At 38.0% G+C, this 22750-nt stretch overlaps 1 protein-coding gene across 8 annotated transcripts in view; it reads right to left on the reverse strand.

Moving 5' to 3' along the window:
* Positions 1-22750, reverse strand: part of MAPKAP1 (MAPK associated protein 1) — a 233574-nt gene that overhangs the window by 195735 nt on the left and 15089 nt on the right. For 6 of the 8 annotated variants that reach the window (XM_028107692.2, XM_028107693.2, XM_028107686.2 and 3 more), the window contains 2 exons: positions 8480-8807; positions 5918-6007 (listed from right to left, as the gene is read on the reverse strand). The exons of 1 other annotated variant lie outside the window; for it this stretch is intronic. In XM_028107692.2, coding sequence (XP_027963493.1) covers positions 5918-6007; positions 8480-8738 — 349 coding nt within the window. In that variant the 5' untranslated portion in view covers positions 8739-8807. Of the gene's footprint in view, positions 1-5917; positions 6008-8479; positions 8808-17787; positions 17858-22750 lie in introns of all 8 variants that reach the window. One more of the 8 variants, XM_028107690.2, reaches the window with a different exon arrangement.

Genomic DNA, 22750 nt, shown 5'->3' on the forward strand with positions numbered 1-22750 from the left:
AAAATCTAGAATGTAGGAAATTCAATAAGACAAATGACCCAGTTCCTTAAATAAATTACAAGGAAAAAAAGTAAAGGAGAATCTATAGATTAAAAAGGAAATGGAACACGTCAACCAAATGTGTGGACCTTAGATCTAGACCTGAACGCACTGGCAAAAGAAAAAGAAAGAAATGTTTGAGACAATCAGGGAAGTGTTTGTTAATATCAAAGAATTCCTGCTAAGTTTTTGGAGAGTAGTAGTATTGCAATTTTCTTATGCATTAAAAAATACACAAGTATTTTAGGTATGAAATTATACTATGGCTGGGATTTGCTTAAAATTAATCTGGTGGAAGAGTGGTGGGTGTGCCTGAGTGGCTCAGTCGGTTAAGCATCAGACTCTCGATTTCAGCTCAGGTCGTGATCTTAGATTCCTGGGATAGAGCCCCAAGTCGGACTCCGAGCTCAGCGTGGAGTCGACTTAAGATTGTCTCTCTCCCTCTTCCTCTGCCCCTCCACCCAGCTTGAGTGCTCACTAAACAAATAAACAAAATCTTAAAAAAAAAAATCTGGGCGGGGAGGGGAGGTAAACGGAGAAAAGACACAAGGCTGGCCATGTGTTGATAATTGCTGAAGTTGGGTGATGAGTATACAGGAGTTCATTATACCATTCTCTTTATTTTTGTATGTTTGAAATTTTCCATAATAAGAAGTTGTTTAAATTTAACCTGGGGGGGGGGCGCCTGGGTGGCTCAGATGGTTGAGCGTCTGCCTTCGGCTCAGGTCATGATCCCAGGGTCCTGGGACTGAGCCCCACATCGGGCTCCTGGCTCAGCGGGGAGCCTGCTTCTCCCTCTCCCTCTCTCTCCCTGCTCATGCTCTCTATCTCTGTGTCTCAAATGAATAAATAAAATCTTTTAAAAAAATTCATTTAAATTTAACCTGGGGGGGGGGAGTAAGTAACTTAGCAATCACATCCCTACTCCGTTCAAATCACCTTACCCAGTAAAAATTAAGTTCCTTACAAGATCCTCCATGATCAGCTCTCTTACCACCTCTCTGAGCCCACTCTTCTCCTTTTCTACTCTAGTCAATAAACATCCTTCCTTGCTATTCTTTGGATACATCAGGCAAAACTTGCATCACAGAACCTTCACTCTCCTTCATCTTAGGACACCCATTTTGCAGTATCTCTCTGGCTCATTCCTTCAGAACTCTGCTCAAGCATCACCTTCCCAATAAGGCCTTCCCTGATCACCATATAAAAAATAGCAAAATTCCCTACCTAGCATTCCTTATCCCCCTTACCTGAATACATTTTTTGCTTTGCCACTTATCCCATTGTGACAATACTGGGTTTGTTTACTCTCTATCTCCCCCACAAGATCCATGAGGGCAGGGACTTTTGTCGTTCACTGCTGTATCTGCTAGGCCTACAAGGGCCTAGCTGTCCTTGCATATTTTAGGAGCTAAATAAAACCTTGTTAAATGATTAACTACGGAAGAGAAGCAGAAAAAATAGCTGCGGGGATAGGGAGGCAGAAGAGAGGGAGGAAGGAGAGAGCAAATGGGCACAAAGAAGCAGAAATGAGACGGGGGCTGGTAATGAGAGCCTTTTCTCCTGGTTCCAAGCCATTCATACGGCACAGCTGAACCTCTTGAGTTGCTCAACTTGAAGCTGCTCTTCAACTTCACTCGCTCTACGTCATTTTCAGCTGAAAAGTTCTAACCAATATAAACAGTTGGAAATCCCCAACAAACAGAGAACTGAAAAAACAATAGCCTAGAAATTTAATTATCATCAGGCTTATGAGAAAGCATATACGATAGCATTAGGAAGATGGGAATGCATATTAGAACTAATAAGGATTCAGTGAGTGACTGGATACAAAACAGATATATAAAGACAATAGATTTCCTCACAAGAGCAGTAAGAAAGTTATGAGGAAGAAGATGCTAATTACAAGGATAGCACAAAATACAAAACATCTGGAAATAACCTTAATAAGAAATGTAAAAGTGCAGGAACAATATGGAGACAAAACAAAACATTGCATTTATGTACTATTTGTACATACAAAAAACATCATAAGAGGTATGTTTAGAATATTTAAAATATATATACCTATATAAATAGAATCTAGAAAAAATACATCAAAATGTTAACAACAGCAGTTCCTCTGAAAGTGAGAATATTGGTAGCTTATCTTCATTTTTATATTTCTTTCAGATTTCCTGTAAAGAAATTTTCTTTTAATAGAGAGGCCTTGGCAACCTTCCTGAACCCTGGCCATCGCTGACACAGAAGAGGAAAGGAACAAGGGAACACAAAGCCTCCTCAATACCCAAAGCTCCAGAAGCAGCTCCTTTCTGCCAACAGTATGGGAGAATGGGAGAGAGTAGAAAGACTACAGTCTTTGGAGTAGGACCGGCCAGGAGAAGAATTCTGGCTTTGTCACTTACTATTTGTTCAAGTAAGTAACTTGAGAAAGTTACTTAGCCTCTGGGTTCCAGTTTTCTCACATATAATACAGAAATATTAACAGCTAAGTTGCTGGATTTGCATGAACAGGAAGTAAACTTAGGGGCTGGCATACTTATATGCCCATGATCCCTAGCACTGGTTAGTCATAAGAATCACCCAGGGAGCTTCTGAAAAATATAGTTTTACGGACCCTGATCTCTATCTTTTGAATTAGGAATTCCACAGGTAGGGCTACAGATTTACATGGAAGCCATTATAACACGCACTTTTGGATGCATTTCTGATTTTTACACAGTCACTGATTCTGGGAACTGCTGTTTTAACCAATACTACAAGTTACATAAAGAAAACTTCAGGAATATTCATAAATAACTGATATACACACTACACTCTTTGTGAGTTACTATTTAACTTCATGCATAAATAGCTTCTCCTTCTCACTAGACTTCAAACTTCTTGAGGGTAGGGATCACGTATTCCCCAAGCACCTAGCACAGAATTACTATGCACACAGAAGGTATGGAAGAAACTCTCGTTAAATGACTCAGTGAATAAGAGTAATAATAAATTTTGTAAAAAATATACCAACACCATCTCAAAACAATAAAATTAAAAATACCGAGGCTTGGGGCACAGGGCTGGCTTGTCAGAAGAGCACGCAACTCTTGATCTTGGGGTCATGAGTTCGAGCCCCATGTTGGATGTAGAGATTACTTAAAAATAAATAAATAAAAAATAAACTTAAAATATATTTTAAGATTTTGTTTATATGCGTGTGTGTGTGTGTGTGTGTGTGTGTGTGTGTGCGTGCGCACGCGCACCAGGGCTTGATTTGACATTGCTCCTGACAAGCTGTCTTCCAATGACCACCTGCACATTTACCCATGCAGCTCTGGCTACAAAAATACTACAAGGATCTTACTCTAAGGTATTCTCTTTATCATGTGATCTCAGGGCATAAGGCCCAGTAAGTTCATAGAGAACTTCAGGGTATGGACCAGACAGCTTCTCAGATCCCTTCCAACTTTTCTATGAAAAGACTGCATTTCTGTTGTATCTTAAAAGATGGACGGGATGTAGAAAAACATTGCAGGGGAGGTCATCACATTCATAATAACGACTTTTCTAGTAGGGAATAAAATAAAAGATAAGAAAAACAGATGAAAGGATTTTTAGCAAAATGTAAACCGCAGAAAAAGAATGAGAATGAATAAATGATTACCTAACCAAAATTCCCAATGAAGAGCAAAAGGATCTGGCTGTGGCATTTCTCGCCAAAAGACAGTATGTGCTTAAGAGATGTATGCAAACAGAGTGGCTGCTCAGTTTGCCAGGTAGATGTTTACTGGACTGCTGACTCCACTTTTCTAACACATTTCAGGACACCCAGAGTGCCAACCTGTGGTAATGATGGAACCCTGTTGAACAGAGAATTCAAAACTATTCCTCTGTGCACTGATGAGGTTCATTGGCCTGGCTCAAGGTCAACATCTTGAAGAGTGGACAAGGATATTAAGAAGGAGCTTTTCCAGCAGTAAGATCACAGGGTCAATTACTGAAATCTGTGAGAGATGGAAATAAGAGGGACGGAAACTGAGGGAGAGAGAAGTATACACAAATAATGAACAGTATGGCTCCAAATGAAAGCAAAAAGGAGGCTATTTATTTCTCTAGCACATTCTGTGAAAAACAATGAATAGAAGTTAAAGTGGATTAGACTTTAAGGAGTAAGTGGGAAATGTATCAAAATTTAAGTTGAAGAACTCACATTGTAAAGGGGATTAATGCAGTTATATGTGAGGTGCTCTATTCATCCTATTTATTTGTAATTGTTTTAAGATAAGGAAGTGAAGAAGGCAAAACAAAGGGTAACTGGAGAGATGAGGTTAGATAAACTGGCTCTATATTCATTAGGAAAAAATTAATAGAAAAGGCATTAGAGGGTGCCTGGGTGGCTCAGATGGTTAAGCGTCTGCCTTCGGCTCAGGTCATGATCCCAGGATCCTGGGATCGAGTCCCGCATCGGGCTCCCTGCTCCTTGGGAGCCTGCTTCTCCCTCTGCTTCTCTCTCTCTCTCTCTCCCCCTCTGTCTCTCATGAATAAATAAATAAAATCTTTAAAAAAAAAAAGAAAAGGCATTAGATACATGAAAATTTTGAAGAAAGTGGACAAGATAAACAATATAAAGGTTTCCAGTTTGTGATAAATACAAAAGAGAAGTAATAACTGGATCAACAGGGAAGTCCAGCCTAGAGAGATTTTTAAAGTATCAAGAGCAAAACTAAATAGATATTCAAGGAGAACTACAGGAAGACATAGAAATGAGACGTAAGAAAGAAGTGAATAAGGTTTTTGGTTCTACACAGTTGTCATTTAGAAGCAATCATTAAGAAAATCATACCCACTGAGCACACCTGGGTTTACAACCACAGCAGGAGAAAGCAATAACCATTTTATATAGTTTCTTTAGCAGAGAGAGATTGGCCTTTAGTTGCAGACAGAGCTAGATACAAAATATGGCTCTCCGGCACTATCACTTTCTGGGCTTATCACTTGAGCAAGCTAAAGCTCTGAGTCTCTGTCTCACCTGTTAACCACAGCAATAGCCATACCTTATAAAATCACTGCATTGGAGGTAATGTGTATAAAGTGCTTAGAACAGCACTACATAGGTGCTGATGTTAATATAATAATCATTAATATTGTTAGTTTTATAAGTATTATGTAGCAATGGAGTCAGTCAACAAAAATTAACTGGATATCTATTATGTGCCAGGGTGGTAGTAGGTGCTGGTAGACATAGAGGACAGAGTGCAGACATTTCTTTCAAAGGAGGAAAAGAGAGAAAATCTAGGACACATGAGATAAACATTAGAAAATACTTCAATAGTATTTTATTTTGATATTTTTTAAAGTTTTCTCTTCTTGCTGAGATTGAAGATTTGAAAATATGTAATATGGCCAGCTTTATACTACACATACCATGTGAACACAAACTACAAATGCTAATAATACCAGCAACATAATGCTTGTTAAGCTAAAGGAAAAGAATTAGCATATATGCAAAACAGATTGTTACTGCGGCCAGTAATGAGGCAAGGGAAAGTCTAGGTTGGAACTGCCAGGAGGAATCTATAACCCAGAGGCCCATCCAAACCATAGGTATTCCTTGACCCTAAGGACAAGGTACTGGCATGAGAGTTTGTACAAAGTGTGCTCTGCACACACCAATTCCTGTGACCCAGAATGAAGAGTGACCAAAAACATAAGACCTAAAGAACACACAGCTTCAGAGGGCCAAGGCACCCAAGTGAAAGCTTCAAAGCTCAAAACACAAGAGGTATCTGCTCAGAGGATTTAAAAAGATGAATTAAATAATAAAAGCTCTTATTTAATAATATAAACTAAATATATAAATCTCAAATCAACAATTAAAATTATTTCCATTTACCTGATTGCTTAGAATTTCTTTCTTTCCACTGAATATTTTTGCATTTGATCTGGTTTTGTCTCTCTTTTCGGAGTCGTTCTAATCTTTGAGCTTGAAAAGAAATATTATAACTATAAGTTTGTCAATGAAAGTTTACTATAAACAAAGACATAATTAACTACCTTTATATGAATAAAGATGTTTTATATTGCATATGTAGGGAAAAAGTCATAAAATTTTAAAGGTGGCACCCCTGAAAAGCAAATACCAACAAAAACATGAAAATATTCTTGATTTATAATTGAAATTAGAGGATATAAAACATTAATAGAGATCATAAAGATAGTATTAACATGGAAGAGAATAATAAAATGTGAAAACTTCTGTGATTAATATGACATTTCATTATATAAATCATTAATAACGGTCTTAAAGGAATTTTAATGCACAAATGAACTGAAGTGAATATTACATTACAGGAATAAAATTACTGTTATGAATTACTCTACCCGTTTCAAAAATTAAAGATAAATGAACTCAGACTAGACTATTAAAGTTTTAAATATAAAATCCTTTATCTAAAAATCATGAAAATTATAAAATGTCAAAGCTATATAAATTAGCATAGCTTTTCTTCAGTGGGCTGAAACAGTTTATAGGTAGTAAAATAAATGATTTGTATCTTTGTAACATTAGTCAAATCTTAAAAAGAATAATTTTTCTTATACAAAATTTTAAGATATGCTGAAAGGATTAAAAAGCAAATTCTTTGGTCACTAGGACGCCCCACAACTGTAATTATTAGCGTCTAACTGCTATCTTAAGAAATTCCAACAACAATAACAAAAGCATCACCTAAAATCATGCATTTATGAGATTATATTACCACTGGCTGATCAACCTTCAAAAATCAATGAACTGATCTTTTAAAGAAATACTGTTAAAAAAAAGAAATATTGTTCAGCATACATTAACAACTACTGCATATGGAAACCACAATGGCAAAGAAAGTCCTAATTGATGCCATTTCTTGAGATTAGTTTCCTCTGGCTAATCTTCAACTTCCTTTCCTGGCACAATGCTAACAAAAAATAAATAAGTAAATTTCTCTTTCAACCTCTTGCAAGGTAGGAAATCATACATGCTTGCCTTAGCATCGTGGTAGGGAAACACTGAAACTAATCTTGCCATAAATGTAAACTGTGCCGGCAAAAGCATTCTGACAATGCCACTATATCTAACCACATTCCACTGAAGGAAAATACATTCAATTGCAATTAATAAATGTGAAGGGTACAGCCAAAGTAATATAATCATAAAGCTCTCAATTTAGCAGCATTCTCCTACTGAAATCCATTCAACCTGTCATAGAAGATATCATCTCAATAACTTGCAAGGAAGTCAGTTTCAACTAGAGAACTGAGAATCAATGGTTCTAAATTATATTCAAACCTTCACTCAAATCCTATTTTGATAAAAGTTCCTTGAGGTACTGGGAAATGCTATTAATTATTTTCATCATGAGATCAAATTATTCTTTGGAGATGTCACAAAATGCTGAATTCTGAACCAAAACCTTAACATGCCTTGCATTGTATATTGTATCCTGCAGTACTCCTTTATGTGCATTTTACCTTTGGACCACAAAAATAAACATGCAAATATTTTCAATGTTCTACCACATCTCCTATCGTTACTTTTCCTGGGAGTTAGCAGGTTACTGCTACTAGATTAGTAGAGATATTTTCTGATTAGACCCCCAAAAAAACCACCTCCTAGCACACCCTGTCATATTAGAACTACATTACATATTCTAAATAATTTATCTAAGTAAAGGCCTTGGTTCATCCCATTCCCCTTGAAAGGTTTCCAAAACACATAAGCTGGAAAATGGGCAATGATAAGCTTTTAAAAGCTAATGACTGAATATGCCCGTACCAAAGTTTAGCTTTTTCAAGCCACAAAGATCAAAGGGTAGAGATCAACTTAAGAAAATAAAGATAATATATCAAAAACAGGGGCATCTTTTCTCGTCTCACACCCAATGGAGGAATTCCTATTAAAAGCAGCTCTAACAAATATTCAGCTATTTACCTCCAATCCCTCCTAGCCCCCCCCCCCCCCTCCACAATCCCTCTAGGGCCAAGAAATGGCTCCAGCACCAGCACTCCTTGGCTGGTCAGCTCTCTGTATTAAAGATTCTTTATTATGTCAACCTGAAACCTGCCACCCAGGTAGTCTACCCACTGGGACTAATGTTGCTCTGTGAAGATACTCAAAATAAGTCTACTTCCCTTTCTACATGAGGACTTTTTAGAAACAGAACATCCAACATGCCTCTCATAACCACCTTTTTCATCTATTCGTCTTCTATTTCCTTCTGATAGCATCATTCCAGAGGCGCTCTCCATTCAGTCACGGAGAGGGAGATGTTGTTTAGACTCGCTCTTACTGTAATACATGCATGTTCCTGTTAATACACAGAAACTTTCCCCATTAAACCGATTCCAACATTATGCATTATTCTGTAAGATTACTGACTGATTTAAAGTTCAGAAGACATGACTAAAAGGCAATGTTTACCTGTATTTGAGCGTCTTCTAATACCAAAGTCCCAACTTGAGGTAATATCGACTGACTGGGCATATACATAGCCCTGAGTCTCACCATTGCTTCCCTGAATTTCTGACCCACTGTCTCCAGGCATTGAAGGAGGATGAATCTTCTCTAGGTCAACATCATGATCAATGAGAACCATCTCACACATTCCCGTGTCATCACTGGTCACATGTGACTGTCGAATATGAGCTAGAATGATAGTTGGATTGTCCAAGAAGGCCATCCTTTCTGTGGGCCAATTTCCTTAAAAGGCTATTTTCTCCTCTTCATATTGTTTCACGTGCTCACCTCCCTAGAAACATGATGTACACAGCAATATTTAAGAATAAGGAAGAAAATGACTGAATCATTTTTCAAACAAATTCAAATTAGTAAAATGCTACCTTGAAAATCAACATTTATCCTTGTACCTAGGAGCTTACAAGGATTAAGTCTAGGCTGAAAGGAAATCTTTATAAGCACTAGGGGCTACAGCTCTAGTCAATGAGATCTCTATGGTATCAGAGAGGATGGCTTCCTCTCTTGCAATACAAGTAACAGTGACTCCTTAGGCCACTCAAAGCACATAATTACTTTTAAAACAATAAATTTTCCTTTCTTTCTCCCTTCATTCCCATGCAGTCTCCTCAATACTTTATAACGTCATGGGGGAACAAGTCGTATTTTCCTCAAATTATGTGCTAAAGTATGAAACCGTATTTCTTTCGTTTACATTTCCCCCTCTTTATCATATGGCTGTGAGGTAACTAAAAGAACACAGACAATACTTTGAGTTACTAGGAATTAAAAAAAAAAAAATGAACCACCAAAGTAATTTTGTTCAATAAATACATTTTCCTTTCTTCTGGTTTAAGATAGTATTGTGCTTTTATTTTATTTCATTTAATTTTAGGGGGGCAAGGTGGGGCAGAGGGAGAGAGAGAATCCCAAGCAGGATCCACACCCAGTACAGAGCCCAGCACAGGCTCGATCTCAGGACCCTGAGACAATGACCTGAGCTGAAATCAAGAGTAGTCTGCTTAACCAACTGAGCCACCCAGGCACCCCAGTATTGGGCTTTAAAATAAACTTTATTGGGCGCCTGGGTGGCTCAGTTGGTTAAGCGACTGCCTTCGGCCCAGGTCATGATCCTGGAGTCCTGGGATCGAGTCCCACATCGGGCTCCCTGCTCTGCGGGAAGCCTGCTTCTCCCTCGGCTTGCGTTCCCTCTCTTGCTGTCCCTCTCTCTCTGTCAAATAAATAAATAAAATCTAAAAAAAAATTAAAAAAAAATAAACTTTATTAATCAAACTTCTCTGCTACCAAATTAATTTCTTATTTTAGAAACCTCATTGTAAGAACTGCTTCCTGAATCCTGTTGAAACTAAAATGATGTTTATTCTGGGAACAAGATGGTACTTCTTCAGTTAAATGGGAATATTCAAAGAAGAAAACATGGTAGTCTCCCCTCATCTGTGGTTTCAATTTCTGCAGTTTCAGTTACTCATGATCAACAGACGTCCAACAGCAGATGATCCTCCTTCTGATGTATCGTCAGAAGGTCAAAAATAGTAACCAGGGGCACCTGGGTGGCTCAGTTGGTTAAGCATCTGCCTTTGGCTCAGGTCATGATCCTAGGATCCTGGGATCAAGTCCTGAATTGGGCTCCTGGTCAGTGGAGAGCCTGCTTCTCCCTTTCCCTCTGCCACCCCCCACCCCACTTGTGCTTTCTCTGTCAAATAAATAAAATCTAAATATATATATATATATTAGTAGCCTAATGCTATGTCACAATACTGATGTCATTCACCTCACTTCTGTCTCATCACGTAGGCATTTTATCATCTCACATTATCACAAGAAGGCCGATTACGGTACAATAAGATATTCTGAGAGACCATATTCATGTAACTTTTATTCCAGTATATTGTTATAATTGTTGTTTTATTATTGTTGTTGTTAATCTCTTACTGTGTCTAATTCAAAAATTAAATTTTATCATAGCTATGTATGTGTAGGAGAAACAATAGTACACATGGGGTTTGGTACCATCCATGGTTTTTCAGGCATCCACTACGGGTCTTGGAACTCACCCCCTGCAGATGAAGGGGGACTACTGTATTAGAGTACACTGGTCAGGATAAGGACTGACAGGTAGAAATGGGTTCAAATCCTGACCCTACCACTTGCTGGCTATGTGATTTTGGTCAAAATAACCTTAACCTCTGTGAGTCTGTTTTCTTTCTTCGTTAATAAAACGGGACTCCAGGAATGACAGGATATAGAAGATAAAAGTGCTCAAAAGAGCACCTGGCCCATAATTAAATATTAGCTGCTATTAAGAATAACAATGATGATGGTGAAAGTAATCACTGCTAACTTCAGCTTTCGATTCTTGTTTAATGTAATCCTAAAATATATCAACATTCGTCCTTCTTTAGTAAGTACACAACATGTAAAATAAATGTGTGCTTCCTTTCTGAGAGAGGACTCTACAGGTCACCTGAGTCACCTTCCTCCTCTAAAATCATTATGAGATGCAAGGAACATGAAAGCCGGACAGTCCTAGAAGGTATTTATTTTTAGAAAGCCCTACAACACCAGATTTTCTTGTCATTTGTTTCTTCTAGAAATGGAACATAGGGGGAAATCTAGTTAATAAATCATTATAACCAACAGAGCTTTTAAAAATTTTTGTCTAGTAACATTCTACTGACATCACTTGGTACTCTTAAAGATACTGAGATCAAGAGAAAGTTTAACTGAGGAACATCTCTAATCAAATGAATTGCACTAATCTTCATTTTTTCCTTCAAATATATTTACTGAGTAGTTATTTTACACTGAGGCTAATGGGAAATGCCAAGGTAAGGCACCCCAGAATCAAAAAGTTTATAACCTAGGGATGCCTGGGTGGCTCAGTTGGTTAAACATCTGCCTTCGGCTCAGGGCATGATCCCAGGGTCCTGGGATTATGTCTGCATCCGGCTCCTTGCTCAGCGGGGAGTCTGCTTCTCCCTCTGCCTGCTGCTCCCCCTGCTTGTGCTTGCTCTCTCTGACAAATAAATAAATAAATATTTTTTAAAAAAAGTTTATAACCTAACATAGTCCTATTGTATTTCCTAATATAATGAGATTCCTCCAAGTCCCAGAAATTTTAATGTCAGCCTACCATTTTAAGTGTATTAATCAGAAAACATTACAGAATTAAAGGGGAGCATTTAAATTTCACTTATAAAATAAGAATTATTATAAAACCACAGAGATGTATACAATCATGGAATTACTTATAAATGAGAATATTTGTTTTGTAACAAAATCATAGCATCACAGATGGTCAAAACTGCCAACACCCTCGTAGCAATCACTGGGTCTCCCCCAGGAGAGTAAGGCAACTAGGTGCTAGCAAAGGGGACAGGTGCTTTCAATTTCATACTGAGTAACTCTCCCTTGCAAAAAACAAGGGCTTCAGTGAGAACCAACACATTTAATGGGTGTTCTGGCACCAACAAGTCATATGGCAAAGGGCAAAGAAACAAAAGTATACTTAAGTACCCTCAACAGAATATACATATGTGTGTGTGTATACACACACACATATATATGTATGTATGCATGTATTTATATATATATATATATATATATATTTTTTTTTTTTAGTTAAATAGATCTGCTCCATCACCTCTTATGAAGAAAAGAGTTACGGGCAAATACTTCTGAAGGCACACACCAAGTCCCTAACTTTATCCTTGTAGAACAGAGGCCCCCAAATCCCCAACAGGAGCAGACAATTTCTCTATTGGTATACTACGACTTCATACAATGAGGAATCTGAATGATTCACTCAACAAATATTATTCAATACCAATTCTGATAGGGAATTCCAAGAAGTGTGCCCTGGGAAATGTGCCTTCCACCAACCATGACATGTACTTGAGGATTTAGGCTGTAAGTTCCACAGGGACAGGAGACACACCACCACATCCCTTCTGGCAACAAAGCATCTTGCACATGGCAGAAATTCACTAAGAGTTGCGGTCTGACTTCCAAGGACTATGTAATTTTGTTGTAGAGATAAGTCATCTATGAGCATGTCATGTGTAGTGTGATTATAAAGAAAGGATTGCCTTTTTTCCATTAATACAGATACAAGAGCTTCTCTTCCTCTTCAATATGCCTTTCAAAACTGTCACCTGGGGTGGCACCTGGATGGCTCAGTGGGTTAAGTGTCTGCCTTTAGCACAGGTCATGATCCCAGCGTCCTGGGATCAAGCCTCTCTCTCTCTCTCTCAAATAAATAAATAAAATCCTTAAAAAAACAAAAACAAAAACCTGTCACCTTGGAACACTATCAACTTATCCCAACACTACTTTTCAGAACCAAAAGAATGTTTTAAATCACTTTAAGAGCAGCAAATTATCATTTGAAGGTAGATTTGATTTCTAGGACAAAGACATTCCAAACACAGATGAAAACAAGTTATTCTCTCTAATCAGCTGTGTGAAGATCAAAGATTTTTAAAACATAACATTGGCAGGGTTCAGAGAAAGGAGCCCTCTCATGCACTGTAAAAAGGAATGAAAATTGAGACTTTTTAGAGGGTAATGTGGTACCATCTATCAAAGTATAATGAGTACCTTTTGGGAAACCCTACTTGTAGGATTTGCCCCTAGGAGATAACTATGCAAAAATATTTATCTCAAGATTGTTTATTATACTGAAAATCTGAAAGTAACATATACATCCATCAGTGATGAGTGTATCATGACATATGCATGTAACAGAATACTACAGTCATTAAAAATACCTGGTAGAGAATGGATAAACAAAATGTGGTATATACATACAATAGCCTTCAAAAGGAAGAAAATTCTGACACATGCCACAACATGGATGAACCCTGAGGAGATTATGTTCAATGAAAGAAGTCACAAAAAGACAAATATTGTATGATTCCACTTATATGAGGCCCCTAGAGTAGTCAAATTCATAGAGACAGAGAGTAGAATGGTGGATGCCAGGGGAAAGGGGAGTATTTATAATAAGTATGTTTAAGTTTGGAAAGATGAAAAAGTTCTGGAGACTGATGGTGGAAATGGTTGCACAATGTGAATATACCTAATGTCACCGAACTATACTCTTAAAAATGGTTAAAATGGTAAATTTTGTTATATATTAATACAATTTTTAAAATTAAATTTTAAAAAAATGTCTAGGAAATGCCACATTAAACAAAATTAAATAAGTTTTCTTCTTCTGTTTAATTACAGACTTCTCAATGCTTTTAAACTACTAATGTGGGGCCCCTGGGTGGCTCAGTCGTCAAGCGGCTGCCTTCGGCTCAGGTTATGATCCCAGGGTCCTGGGATCTAGCCCCGCATCAGGCTCCTGGGATAGAGCCCTGCATCAGGCTCCCTGCTCAGCAGGAAGCGTGCTTCTCCCTTTCCCACTCCCTCTGCTTGTGTTCCCTCTCTCACTGTCTCTCTGTCAAATAAATAAATAAAATCTTTAAAAAAACAAACAAACTACTAATGTATATTGTGAATCTCCAAGAGTGGGGAATCTCACAATGCAATATATCCCAAATCCTAAACTTATCTGATCCTTAATAATTTTTTCCTCCAGGAACACTAACACAGGGGCGCCTGGGTGGCTCAGTTAGTTAAGCGTCTGCCTTAGCATCAGGTCATGATCCCGTTTGTCCTGGGATCGAGCCCCCAAGTTGAGCCCCTGCTGATCAGGGAGCCTGCTTCTCCCTTTCCTTCCCACTTGTGCTCTGTCTCTCTCAAATAAAATCTTAAAAAAAAGAGAGAGATTCACAGAACATGGTTTAGAAATGCTACTTTACATTTTTACAAATACTGTTTCTTTGGGCCTTGAACAAGACTTCCCTGGATGTTACCAATTCTTTTTTTTTTTTTTTTAAGATTTTATTTACTTGACAGAGAAAGACACAGCGAGAGAAGGAACACAGGCAGGGGGAGTGGGAGAGGGAGAAGCAGGCTTCCCACCGAGCAGGGAGCCTGACGCAGGGCTCGATCTCAGGACGCGGGGATCATGACCTGAGCCGAAGGCAGACGCTTAATGACTGAGCCACCCAGGTGCCCCTAGATGTTACCAATTCTTGACTTGGAGATAACTGGTCCTTTTTATATACCTTTAGGTTACCTGGATAAACAATTTCAGCCTCCAGGAGGTCTGTTCCCCAAGATGCCCTACTTTCCACAGATTCTCCCACTTTTCAACTCCAGGGTCCTTTCAAAGTATAGAGATTTGTTTTACAAAAATGAAAGCAAAAGGGACATCCACACAGAGTGGGAGGACATGAGATATCCCAAAGTGACACACAGTCATTTTTAATGTACTGGGTGAGTCTCCTTTTATACTTCATTCATTCGTTCAACAAATATTTATTAAGTTCCTACTATGTGCTAAGTGTTGTTCCAGGTGCAATTTAGATGCTATTACCACTTTACATAACCATTTGTGTGCATTAATAACCATGTAACTTGCCTGTGTTAACTTGGAACATGCCCTACACAGGGGAGTAAATTTTTAGTAGGTTTAATGGTCTTAATACAAGTATATTTTTAGTAATAGCTTCATACACATACACTCTCCAAAGTTTGCAATGGCTTATAGAAAAACATAAGATACAACATAGTAAAACAGTAAATGAGAAAAGTGGCAAAGGGTAAGTAACTCTGGATGAATGTTATATGATCTTGTACATTTGCCACAGGAAGACTGCAGAATCTCAGAAGCAAAAAGCAATTATAATAATTAACTTTATTTATTACAAAAGCTAGATTTGCTTTTTCTTTTTTAGATGGATTAATTCATATAATTTTCAAAATAACTCTATGAGATAGTATTTTTGTCCCCATTTTACAGATGAAAAAACTGAAGCAAATAAAAAACCTGCCAAAGCCAGATAGCGAATAAGTCTGAGGCATTATACAGCCTCCCAAAACAAAAAGGAACAAAGAATTGCAACAGTCATAATAAATGAGATTTTGAAAGATCCTGTTGTTGAGTTCTTTGGGTTCTGGGTCCTGAGAGAAATTTCTGTCATGGGTCTTTGTGGAAGATGTAATACAGTAAATGTGTTATGCAGTAGACCAGACCCTTAGCCTCCCCTCAACTCATGCAACTATGATTTATACAATAGCAAGAAATAAGCAATGTGTGTAATGGTTGTTCAAAAATAAAAGTCACAAAATTTTACACAAGAAAGAAACTTCAGAGATCACCTACTTGTTGACCTGAAACCACAGAGGAAAGGTTTACTTTAAATTCCAAGTTAGGTGTAAGCACCTTGTATCTTTTTAAAACCCTTAGAGATTCATGCAACTTCAGTTGCAAACAAAGTCCATAACTGAAATATTCTGTTTCTTTAAATAACCCAAGCATGAGCAAATGAGCCCTCCCTATACTTCTTCACTCCCTAAGGACCTGAGATAGGTCTTAAAGTCTTAAACATGACTTAAAATGCTCGCATTCAGCCAATGATTAAAAGGAAATTCCCCTTCCTAGATTTTCAAAGCACTCTATACACCTACTTCCCTCTGCCAGACAGACTTCAAGCCCCCTTACCTGCCATCTGTGAAAACTTGTCTGAATAAGCAACAGCCTGAGGCTTCTCCAAGGTCTGCAAACTCCCAATCAAAAATTACTGCTGCCCCATCAATGTGTCATATAAATGCTGGCATGTTAATTGTGTATTTATAAGATTGTTAATGGTTAGTTAATTTACCTCCCACACTATTATTGTACTTGAAATGATTTAACGTCTGCTGAGGGAGTTAACAACATGTAACAGCAGATGCAAGATTTTTTTTTACCTTTCCTCACTGTACCCCAACTTCACGCTATTAGCATTAACTTCCAAGTCAAACCTGGTTCCTATACAGGATTCCTTAAGAGTGTTACAGAAGCACTCACATTTATTTTGCACAGCAAGGAATGATCATAACTTAGAAAAACAAAAGCCTTTTTACTATATACAAAGTCTTTCATGTATAAAAACCAACAGACCACTTTACTAAGATTTGAACATCTTTTTATCTAGTTAAGTTCAGAATTCACACCTCCTGGAATTTGAAAATCACTGAAATGACCAGTAAAATAAAACATACTTTATTGTTTTTAAATCTTTTTCTAACTCTAACTTTAAATCAAATCTTCATTTATTTTTTAGACCAGTAAAAATTAAATGTTTTGTTCCTTTCGAGAATTAAAACCTCCATGTGAATATGCCTAATTTTATTAAACAGTAAATAGTGAGCTTCTATAGCTGGAGAGTTTAATTTTTCCTTTCAGAAAAGTACTTGCTAGACTCAAAACAACAGAAAAGAAATGCTTGTATCTTCTTTTAAATAATATGGGGATTCATTCACTAAACATCATTGAGAACTAGGCACTGGGAATCCTACAAAAAATTATATGAACATTGGCCTGTACCTTCCAAGGGCTTACAAACTTCAGCAGATGAGCTATGCTGTATACATATATAAACGTATAAGAAACACATACTAACCATCAAATGAGACACTAAGTCTGTTTTCCAAGAGACAAGAAAGTTACAGAGGCTTTAGGAAGGAAGAAGGTCCCAGGGATGACCAGGCTTTCATTAGGCAGACACACAAGAACAGTAACAGATGATGTTACTGAACTCTTACTATCAGCTGTACTTTCAGGTAACAACATATCTCGTCCTTGCAACCACCCCAAGAGGTAGGTATTAGGTATTAGTATCATCCCCATTGTATAGATTAAAAAAATTAAGGCTTAAAGAAACTAAGTAACTTGTCCAAGATCACATGGTGGGTTTTTTAAAGGCCAGTCTTTACAGCTCCTCCTATCAAGAGGAGGAGTCTATTTCCCCACCCCTTGAATCTGGCCTCACATTGTGATTTACTCTGATCAAGAGAATATAATGGAAGTAACTTCTGAAGCTCAGCCTCAAAAGACCTTGCAAATTTCTGCTGTCACTTTCTTTGGAACACATGTGAATCACTGAAAGAAGCTTGGGGAAAAATAAATTAAAAAAAAAAAAGAAGGACGTTGGGATAACAGACCACTTAAGAGAGGCTCAGTTGTCCGTCATTCCAGCTATCCTGCTAAGGTCTCCTAATGAGTGACTGAGGCCATCTGGGACCAGCCAGACCCCCACCAACCTACCAGGAGACCAGGATTTCCCTCCTGTAAAATGTCTCCTTTGGACAAAGGGACCCGGCCCTTGATTTTTCTTGTACCACTAACCTCTACCTGAAATGTCTCTGAATCTTACCATCTGCCAAGATCCAGTTAAAGGGAGCCTGGTACAGTATAGTGCCTCTCAAACTTTTCCACGAACACACCTGAAGGGCAGAGGAGGGTGACCAGAAATCAAGGTATGAGAGAAGCTAGGAGGAGCCACCTAAAGCAACATGCTATAAGAAATTTATTTTTAGAATTCATTCATATTTTCCATTCTATCCTATAATATACTGCACCTGTATTTAACAGGAAAAAAGTTTTACCTTTGAATATATCACTAAAATTGATAGTCCAGGAATATGTGCCATGTTTACTTTTGGTTTCTAGTACTCCCTGGCACATACTGGGATTCTCATAAACCCAGTCTAAACAGCAAGGTCTAGTGGAAAAACACTGGATATCAGAAATATCTGATTTTGTGAAGATAAAATGGCATTTTATCAATGGACAACTCAAGATCTAAATTTGGCTCAACAAATGTTTCCTATAACTAGTATGAAGAACAACTGTAGGGGCTCCTGGCTGGCTCAGTCAGTACAGCATGCGACTCTTGATCTCGGGCTTGGAAGTTTGAGCCCCACGTTGAGTGTAGAGATTACTTAAAAATGAAATCTTAAAAAAAAAAAAAGAACTATAATTACTAGTAACACCAAACTATATATAAAATTGTAAGCACAAGTTAGAATAAAATCCGTTTTTATGCAGCTGTTATAAAACAATCAGTATTTTCAAGTGTTTTGAAATAATGTTTAATAGCTAGCAATAGATGTGAAACCTCAGACAAGTTATCCACCCACCACCCTCAAAACTCCAAATACACCAACATTTTTGGCTGTTACAAGAAATCTGCTAGTTTGGGGCACCTGGGTGGCTCAGCTGGTTAAGTGCCTTCAGCTCAGGTCATGATCTCGGGGTCATGGGATGGAGCCCTGCATCAGGCTCTCTGCTCAGCGGGGAGTCTGTTTCTTCCTCTCCGTCTGTGCTCTTTCTCCCTCTCTCAAATAAATACATAAAATCTTAAAAGAAAGAAATCTGCTAGTTTGTTGCAATGGAGCCCTAAATTATTTTTCCAGTGGGTGCTGTCTCACTGACATAATAGATTTGATTGACACTTGTGATAATAAACAAATAATTTTAGGTTTTACTTTAATACTTCAGATAAAAATGTTTACAGTTTTACTTAGAGTGAAGAAATGAATAATGCCAGAGAAACCAGGCTGCTTCCCAATGTGAAATTACCAATATAGGAGCTGAAACCATAAACACTCAACTGTCTACCAAATACTCATTCACTGATTTTATTCATTTGACAAATATTTATAAAGCACTTACTATGTGCCAAGCACCAGAGATTTAAGGCTGAACAAAAAATGAAAAAAGACTTGGTCATTGCCTTCAAGGAGCTAAAAGTTGTGTATGGTAGTCAGAATTCTAAGATGGCTCCAGAAATTTTTGTCTCTTGATATCCATGTAATTATGTCACACCCACCCCTTGAGCATGGATAAAACCTAGCTGAAAGAGTATATAGCAAAAGTGTTGGGTGGAGGTGTGGGGGAAGTTATATCCTTGATTACTTTCTGTTATGTAAGACACCATCCTAGGCAACTGAAAAGAGAGAATTTCCTGCTGACCTCGAAGAAGCAAACAGCCAAGTTATGGAAGAACAATATATGGCAAGGACCTGAGAATAGCCTGTAGGAGCTGAGAGTAGCCCCAGTCAACAGGTAGCAAGAAAATGAGGACCTTAGTCATACAGCCACAAGGAAATGAATTCCACCAACAATCTGAAGGAGCTTGGAAAGAGATCTTTCCCTAGTCGAGCCTCCAGATGAGGCTGGAGCCACCTGACAGCTTAATATCATTCCTTTGAGACCCTCAGCAGAAAACCCAAGATGAAGCCATGATGCCCAACCCACTAAGAGACAATAAATTTGTATTGTTCTAAACCATTAAGTTTGTGGTTATTTGTTATGCAGGAAGACAAATGAAAATAGTGCAGGAAAACAGCCTAGACCCCTTTGCCTTCATACACATTTAAGGCTCTCTACAACCCAATTTTACTCACCTGCCCCTTCTCCTCAGCAGGCAACTCCCAGAACTCTCTGAACACAATTCGTCAGCCTTCGGTAATGATAATCCCCTTGAATGTGCCCCTCTCCATTACAAACCTTATTTTTCGAAGTGCAATTCAACAATCTCATCCTCTGTGAACTCTTCTCCAATTTGCAGGGTCCAAAACTGTTTTAAAAGCACTTTATGTCTACCTTCAATACAATTAGTTATAGGAGTATCATGTATAAGGAACAGCCAATTTCAAACTTTTTGATCCAATTCTAGAATCAGAAATCTGGATATTGACCTCTCTCTCCCCCAATCATTTGTAAAGTTGCTAAAGGCAGGAATCTCTAGACCCCAACAATAATGCAGTGGTTCTAATGTGGTGGTTCTCAACTAGAAGGCAATTTTGCTCACCAGGGGACATTTGGCAACGTCTGGAGATATTTTTGGCTGTCACACTGTTAGCATCTAGTGGATAAATGCCAGGGATGCTGCTAAACATCTTACAATGCACACAACAGCACCCATGACAAAGAATTATACCCCCCCAAAAAGTCAATATCAATGATGCCAAGGTTGAGAAACCCTGCTGTGATATGCTATATGCAGCCACTAAATCTGTGGTAATTTCCAACCCCCTTGGAACAGTTTCATTGATACTAAACCTAAACCAAACAATCTATGCTCAAGTCTTCTCAGGTACTAAACAAGTTCAACTCCCAGTATCTGTTTACTGAAATTTTAACATACCCTAAGGAAAATCAAAGCCCAAATTACTACAACAAATACAAGTCATGTCCCATCAAGCTTGATCTGAAGCCTATCCACCCTGCTTCATCTGGCTTCTTCCTACTCTTTCTTCAAAAGCCAGCTCAAAACGGTCAATTCTTCTAGGAAACCTCCCCAATGAATCCCACAGACCAGGTTAGCTGCTCCCTTCTTTGTGGTCCCATTGCACTGCACTTTGTCACTACTTCCACCAAATAATTAATCCAGCACATTGTCTGTTAGTAGTAGGTACTATGTGTTTGTTGAATTTATTCATTGAACAAGTATTTATTGAAGCCTACCATGTGCCAGGCACTGTTCTAGATGCAAAGAGTACAGCAGAAAACAAAGCAGAAACTCCTGCCCTCATGGAGTTCACATTCTAATGGGGGAGACAGACAAAACAGAGAAGTAAATTATAACAGTAAATTAGAAGTGCTATGGAAAAAGACAGGACAGGGAAGAGAGATGGGCATGCCAGGTGGTGGGCCATGGCTGCAACTGCAAATAAAGTAGTCAAGGAATGCTTCACTAAGAACCTGACATTTGAGTTAACATTTGAAGGAGGTAAGAGAACAAGCCATGTAAACTTCTGAAGGGAAATGCATTCATTGCCAAGTGAGGGTAGTATGTCCAGAACTATGGAAGAAGTAGCAAGGAGTCCAGCAAAGAATCAAGTAGTAGAGGATGAGGTCTGGAAGAGTGCAGCAAACATGTGCAGCCTTACAGGCCATTCTAAGGACTCTTCTTTTACTTTGATTAAAGTGGAGAACCACCAGAAGATTGTGATATGATGTAACATTTAAAAAGGATCTCTCTGGCTATGTTAAAGTTTGAAAGAATGAATAAATGAATGAATGAACAAACTAATCACAATGATTTATTTTAAAAATAATTATTTATATTTTGGTTTTCTCTTCTAAACTCTAAGCTCCTTAAGGACACTGTCTTATTCATCACTGTGCTGCCAGATTCTAGCAGAATGTGGCTGGCATCCAATAAGAGCTCAGCGTGGAATGAAGAGATGAACAAATGGATCTTTCTTGTTCCCAAAGGGTTGTGCCATGATTTTCCCCAAAAAAGGCCCCTTATCCATAGTGCCGGTTCAGTAGACAAGTACCCCACTACAGTCTAAGATTTATTTTCCTTTTATTGTTTCCTTGATGTTTGCAGTTTGCTTAAATAGAAGAACTGAAGAGAGTTGTTTCCACTCACCTGGCTCTCAGGCTAACCACATCAATTAACAGAAGCAACACAGTTTACTCCAAGCACCACTCAGGATACCTGAATTCCAATTCCTTAATTACCAGGGATCTAATTACATGGCCTTGGACAAGTCACTTCGTTAAGCCCCTTTAAACCTGTTTTACATATTGGTCCATTTCTGCATCTGTTACATGGGGAGTTTGAACTATAAGAGGTACCTTTCAGCTCTCACTCTATTCCAAGCACATGTGAGAAGGAGGAGGTATGGTTAGGAGTGTACCCTAGAGTCCAACTAAAAAGTTTTGTGTTTTTGCTTCAAAGGAAAAAAGAATTCCATTGCAAGTTCTACTTATATCACTGTGCCATGGTTCAGACTCTAAGAATAGAAGTACAAGGAATTCCTTTTTTGACAAAGATTTTAATAGTATCAACATTTTGGCAGCAAACCCACTACAAAACTGAGTGGGTTGAATGGGCTTGACTGAGTTGAATGGGCATTATCGCCACCTGGTTTTTTTTTTTTTTTAATGCTATCATGTATAAAAAAATGGTTTTTAGAACTCTGAGTAAACATATCTGGAATTCCAGGTTATTGTCTCTAGCCTGCCTCAGGACTAACAATGGGATGACTTCAAGTGAGTCAGGTGTCCCTGACTCTGTTTCCTCAGCAGGGAAATATCCATAATCTATGTCCTCTCCACTTCAATGGGATACTTAGAAAAAGAATATTTATAAGCTCATTCAACTTCTAATGAATGAAGGACAGCAATGAGATCATCTAAACTAGCAGATAATCCCCAAACTATTTTTATGTGATTCTGAAAGGTGCTTTGTACTTTCATTTGAATGAAGCTTTCATAACCTCAATAAATGATAATTGTTATTATTGTTATTAACAAAACTACACTAACTGCCAGTTATTTTGTTTACAATCTTCTAGTCTTTTTTTTTTTTCTTTATA

The sequence above is a fragment of the Eumetopias jubatus genome, unplaced genomic scaffold, assembly GCF_037043125.1.
Source record: "Eumetopias jubatus isolate StellerSeaLion01/CBP00866 unplaced genomic scaffold, mEumJub1_p1.0 scaffold_15, whole genome shotgun sequence".
In the NCBI taxonomy this organism is placed as follows: domain Eukaryota; kingdom Metazoa; phylum Chordata; class Mammalia; order Carnivora; family Otariidae; genus Eumetopias; species Eumetopias jubatus.